General features: G+C 38.2%; 1 protein-coding gene across 1 annotated transcript; it reads right to left on the bottom strand.

Moving 5' to 3' along the window:
- Positions 1 to 243: 243 nt before the first annotated feature.
- Positions 244 to 5,266, bottom strand: LECT2 (leukocyte cell derived chemotaxin 2). Its single transcript, XM_067566749.1, has 4 exons — positions 5,194 to 5,266; positions 2,450 to 2,546; positions 1,018 to 1,166; positions 244 to 410 (listed from the first exon to the last, which is right to left on the bottom strand). Exons 1-4 carry the CDS (start codon positions 5,237 to 5,239, stop codon positions 244 to 246), a joined length of 459 nt encoding a protein of 152 aa, XP_067422850.1. The 5' UTR covers positions 5,240 to 5,266.
- Positions 5,267 to 5,897: the final 631 nt, after the last annotated feature.

Below are 5,897 nucleotides of genomic sequence, written 5' to 3'. Positions count from 1 at the left end.
GCTGAGCATGAGTTTACAATGTCATAGGCAAATAAGCACCGGCATGCTAAGCTGATAGTGAGACACACGGCTACTGTGGCTGACATGCATTTCTATTTTGCTGTGTGTGTAAAATGTCTTTTTCTTTCCCATGCACTGCATTTTTTTATCTAGCCTGTCTGTGGAGAAGAAGACATTTTCTTTTGTTTACTCAGATGATTTTATTTGGGATTTTGGACTTTTCCATTAAATGTACATTTGTATTTATAAATTGCGAGTGGGATCTGAGCGGTCACAATTCTGGACATGAACGTGAGATGTTATACCAGGATATACTTTTTGCATTGGCAGCATTAGTCCAATTTGTTGTCCCTTGTTGATCCGACCACTATATCTAATTGGCCTGATGTAGAACATATGAATGCAGAAACCTTGAGGAGAGGGGAGAAAAAAAAAAGATTTAGGGAAGATAAAGGAAACATCCAAGTTTGATCATCATCAAATCTCCTTGGCTGGTTGTACTATGGCAATTTTCGATTCTCTTCCAATCTTGTGCTACCATTGGTGCTGGCAGCATTAGTGCAGTCCATCCAATAGTATTCAAGAAATTGGGATTGGCGGGAGGGCGGGACAAGAGGTGAAGAATTTTTTTCTTATAGACCTGAACTACAGTGTATTTGAAGTTCTCTCCCGCCTTTTTCCTCTTTGTTTTCCTCACTTTAGGTTCTTGTTTTTCTCCCATTATCTAAGTGGGTGGAAAGCTACAAGGGAAAAGGTGTGTTTTGCTGGTCCTGTTGATGGAGAACTTGGCCTGTTATATTTTTAAGAGTGAATGAGTTGTACTTGGATTCAAATATAGGAACAGTCTGTTCTGAGTGAAACAAGGGCCTTGGCCTTTTCTATACAGTTATGTTTGCTCAACTTTGTTTAGGCTGTGCTTCTCCCATTGCTCTCCAGTTGGCTAAGAATGGAAGGTAAACTTATTTAAGGACTAATATTTACATTTTATCAAAGATTTATCTATGGTAGCTCAGTTACCTGATCCACGGAGAAGGAGGCCGTTATTAATGGCATTATTATTTCTATAGGGGTTAACTCGTCCCCCAATCACGCCAGTGAAAGGAGCATACACTGTTGATCCGTCTCTGCATATTACGTCCACCCCTAGGTGCTTTCTTCCGCCCCCTCTGAAAATGTATAAGTAATGAGACAGTGCTGATTTATATATACAGTAGCCTTAAAACCTGATACCAGATATACCATCAAGATTATATAAAGCAACATGGGAGTTATGGCTACCATTGTTAGCTTAGTTGTGTTTCAGATTTGTATTTTTGCAATGAAAGTAGGAAGGTTTGAGGTTTCAGTCCAGTTTTAATAATTGCAATTCTCTCTCCACTGTGTTAATCAGAGCTGGTCAAAAATGGATTTCATTTTCCATGAAAATTTTTGAAAAAATTGATTTTCACTTTTATACCTTTCAGATGTTCTTGGAATATACCAAGGCTTGAAACGATCAAAAAGAAAATAACACAACCTTCCTCTATAGAACATTCTCAGAAGCTGAAATGTTTTCCTTTGTTGGAAATGAAAAATTTTAAAAAATTCAAAATTTGAGGGTTTTGATTTTTCAGTGAAAACCCAGAATAATTCCTTGAACAAAAGGGATTTTTTTTTCAAAAAGACATGGGAGAATAAAAGCCCTATATATATTTATTTATTTACTTATTTATTTGTTAGTTTGATCAAATGAATAAATAAAATTGAATAGAAATGTTTTGAGCAGCTCTACGCTTAATATCTCTAATTACTTTCACAGGGCTGCAGACTGTCCATTCACTTAGTAGGCTCAAAAGAACATTGGATTTTCCACTTGTGTAAATCAGCAGAACTCCAGTGACCTCATTGGAGCTATGCTAGGATGACCAGATAGCAAGAAAGAAAAATAAGGACACTTTTTTTTTCGGTGGAGAGGGGGAGGCTAATTGCATATATAAGACAAAGCCCCTAATGTCAGGACAATCCTGATATTATTGGTACATCAGATCACCCTAAGCTTACACCAGCTGAGCATTTCTTAACTATTCTGTCCTGCCCATGTCTAGAGGAGCAAAGTAAATAGTCTCAGAGAGCAGCATGTGAAATCATCTGCTGGTCTGAGTTCACTAAAGTACTTAAGGACCCTTTTTGACAGCCTCATCAATGAGGGTTCCACTGAGTGGGTCATAGAGACAACTATCCCCGTTCTCAGTGTGATTCTATGATATGAGGGATTAATGCACACTGGAAGGATGTTGCCAGGGTTCTTGTTTAGCTAACTGCTTCTCAGCGGTATCAATCTCACACACATCAGAAGCCTTCAGTGCTATAAATGGTGGCTAATCTCAGAATTTTTTATCCTTCATAAAACCTTTCATTATTTTAGCAACACTAAAAAACAAAACAGAAAAAAGTGCTCTCAGTGTACTACCTTGGAGCTCCATAACGTCCACAGCCATGTCTGTCACAGCCCCTTACTTTGTTCCTAGGGTTGCCAGCACATATCTGTCCCCATGGTCCTGCAGCAACTTGAAAATAAATGGAATATACAAAAGTGAAGCAAATTTTCAAGCCTTAAACAGGACAGAAATGTTCTATATAAAATGTTTGCTTTGCAACTAATGGAGATAAAATTGGAGGACGCTAGAATTTGGTTGGTAATCTGTATTGTGTCACTTCCCAATACGTATTGCTTGTGTGAGACCCACAAACTGATGGGTCTTCATTTATTTGCTTTAGTGTAAGCAGAATGATTTTTTTTTTAAAGTAAAATGCAGGGTTCAGAAGACAAGATTTTGATTTTTTTGTTTGTTTGTCATAGGAGTAAATGATCCTCTCAACGAGATTTCCTGACAGAACTCTAAAAGGATTCCCATGCTTCACTGAGATCATAAACTTTTTGGAGCAGGGACTCTTTTTTCATTGTGTTTGTACTGCACCGAGCACGATGGGGTCCTGGCTCATGACTAGGACACCTAGATGCTATTGCAATACAAATCATGTACAGTGACTGAGGCTAAGGATCAAATACTACCCTCCACCTTCAATGCTAATTTTCAGTGATAATCAAGGAATTGAAGGCATCATTTTGCTCTGAAGTAGAAGAGTACACACATGAGGTCATAGGACGCCATGGATGTTGGCATTCCATCAGACGGACCTATTTAGATGACAGCTCAGCTCACTGAGGGAGTCAGAAAACAAAAGAAAATGCCTCTATAGCTCTGAGTTGAGAAGCTGCCTAAGGGCAGCAGGAGAGCACACAAAAACATCCTTTCTGCTTTTCCGGTTTCCTAGGCCTGACTCGTGAGTTGACTCAGGGAGCTGGGGATTTGCAGCTTGCAAGATTTCTGTTAATGCTAGGTCAGATGTGAACAGCTACAAGGCCTACTTCTATACGGCTTTCGTTTAAACTCCCCTGGAGTGTATTCAGGGACTTCAATGGATTCTATATCAGGTTCGATACCAGCCTAAAAAGAAAAGTAAATTGCTAGGGTGCATTGAGGAAAAGTGAACCTGGTGCCTCATTCACTTTTTTTGTTTCGTTTTGTTTTGTTGATAAAGGTAAAATTACCAAAGGGTGTTGGGAAATTGACAGGCATGTAGGAATAGATGGCTCTGGTTCTAAAATCTCTTAATCTAGGAAAGATCTTTATTCTTTAATAGATACTTATATCAACTGTATTGTTCCCATTGCTATTATACAGACCTTACTCAGTTCTCTATTTTGAGAGAGAAACCCCAGAACTCATAATTCAGAAGATTAGGGAGTGTCACTTGGAAGCAGTAATATTGTAACAGATGCCATTCCTCAGATTACTTTGCTCTCCCTTTCCCTGTTTAGGTTCTACAATAGGATTATCTTTACACAAGACAATGCATCATGCGCCTGTGTGCTGCGTGGAGTCAAGTTAAATCACCGCCATATTCCAAAGCTGAGCATTGTGAGAACTGGTGAAGCTCTAAAAGGGAACAGCAACCTCAGAAGTTGACCTTCAGTGGGAGATAGGATGACTGGTTGACAGACTGGAATCAATACATGCTAAATTTGTAAGAGCAAATCCAAGTATTATGTTGAACTCCAGCAAGGCATTCTTTTCCATGTGTATTATGTTAATTTTTGGGAAGGAAGGGCTACTCAGCCTGCTTCAGTCTGAATTTAGCATATAAATCTACATCCAATAGAAACAGGAGTTTTTAGACTTTCCTAGGATCTGGATATCAAAGCATTAGAGAACTTGAAATACATGTTTTCTCTAGCTAGAGGAAGAATTTTCTTTCACTGGAAATACAATCCATAGAACAAACCCCTGAGTGCTTCACCAAACCTCCTATGGCTCTGGTTTTTCAGTTTTCAGAGAGAGGCTCCATCTATGCTAGATTTTTCTTTATATTTCCTAAAGTTATTTTCATTAATGGTAGAAACAGCAGACAAGGTAGTGTAGACCAGTCACTGGTGCTTTTTCCATCCTGTTATCTAACTTGCCCATGGTGGATCCAGATGACAGGATGGTTAAAATGCAATAGCAGCTGTTGTCTGGTTTAAATTCTCATTCCCCGAAGCCCACCACTGATTGAGCTGCCTCAGTATAATAAAATCTAAGCACTTTTAAGAAGAAAAAGCCTAGTGCAGACAAGGTCAGAGACTCTATGCCTGATTCTGATCTCATTCTGGTTTGAATACATGAAATTACACTGGTATAAAGTAGATCAGAATTGGGTCATATCTCTTCATACATTGAAGGTTAAATGTTCAATGTGACTTGTTCCAAAACAGTAGCAATTGTATTACAAAGGCACAACAAATGGTAAGTTCCTCTAGAAACTAAGCAAAGCTAATAATTTGGTTGGTTGTATATACTCTAGTTTTCAGACCTATAAAGAATAATTTAAACCACCTTAACTTTCAATTCTCATGACATTTCTTTAAATCACATAGTGAGCGATAGTAGTCATGCAAAATAGTTTATAAAACAGATGCGCACACATATTTTTATATATTATCAGTTAAAAGTTTTCTAAAATATTGTGAGTTACAGTAACTCTTTTAAAACTAAATACATCAGGATGGATTTTGCTTCAGGAATATTTAGCTGATATTGAACTTTCTGCTAAAAAGTCTGTTTGTTTGAAAAAAGCCTCAAGACAATGCATGAAATAGTAATCTTAACTTACCAATGGAAACCAAGGCAATAAAAACAATCAGTTTGAGTGGGAACATTTTGTAGCTGTTTCACCAGAGTTTTCTGCCCAAGTTGAAGTTCTAACATACAGTGTCTATTGGCTATTTATATGTTCTAGAAAGTCTCTCTGCCTAGCAAATCAGAGTTTAGAATTATGGGAGGCAGTACTCCCAGATTAGGCGAAATGTATTTGAAGAAAAAATATAAACGTTGATATGTGCAATTGTGAAAGGCAAATGTAATACTTGGTCTCTTGCCACATAAAAACAGACGGAAATGGAACAACGGCCTGAAAAATTGCACAGCTCTTGAGCAGCTGTGGTTGTGACATGTCTTCCTTGCCGCAATAGATGAGACCAAGAGAGATGCAGAAAAGGGAAAGGTACCAAGAATATGGTGCATAGGCCCAGTGGATTTATGAGAAGTAGAGTGGATGAGCCAAACCCAATTGAATGTCTTGGGTCTTTTATGCACAACAAATATGTATTTCTTACTTTGCTGATTCTATACCCACTGTTGTCTTCCCTTGATGTGTGTGGTCATTATAGCCCTTGCAATGGAATCACAGAGAATATAGCAGGCAAAATTCAATGCTGGGTGAGTTAGTATAAACTTGCACTTAAAAAGTCCTTAGATATTCTGCTGTTTTCAGAGGGAAAATGCCATTATCCCAGCCCATCAGCTGTTCGTCCTTTC

The sequence above is a fragment of the Emydura macquarii genome, unplaced genomic scaffold (assembly GCF_026122565.2).
Source record: "Emydura macquarii macquarii isolate MOO-44397 ecotype Brisbane River unplaced genomic scaffold, CSIRO-AGI_Emac_v2 contig_2768, whole genome shotgun sequence".
Taxonomy (NCBI): Eukaryota; Metazoa; Chordata; order Testudines; family Chelidae; genus Emydura; species Emydura macquarii.
Note: the sequence above shows the minus strand (reverse complement) of the source record. Positions and strands in the feature narration are given on the sequence as shown.

Excerpts from the sequence above, each read along its gene's own strand:
- LECT2 (XM_067566749.1), bottom strand. The coding sequence starts at position 5,239 with ATGTTCCCACTCAAACTGATTGTTTTTATTGCCTTGGTTTCCATTG. Across the intron at positions 2,547-5,193 it reads TATTGCCTTGGTTTCCATTG|TTGCTGCAGGACCATGGGGA; the intron begins GTAAGTTAAGAT and ends TTTATTTTCAAG. Across the intron at positions 411-1,017 it reads CCTCCTTCTCCGTGGATCAG|GTTTCTGCATTCATATGTTC; the intron begins GTAACTGAGCTA and ends CCTCTCCTCAAG.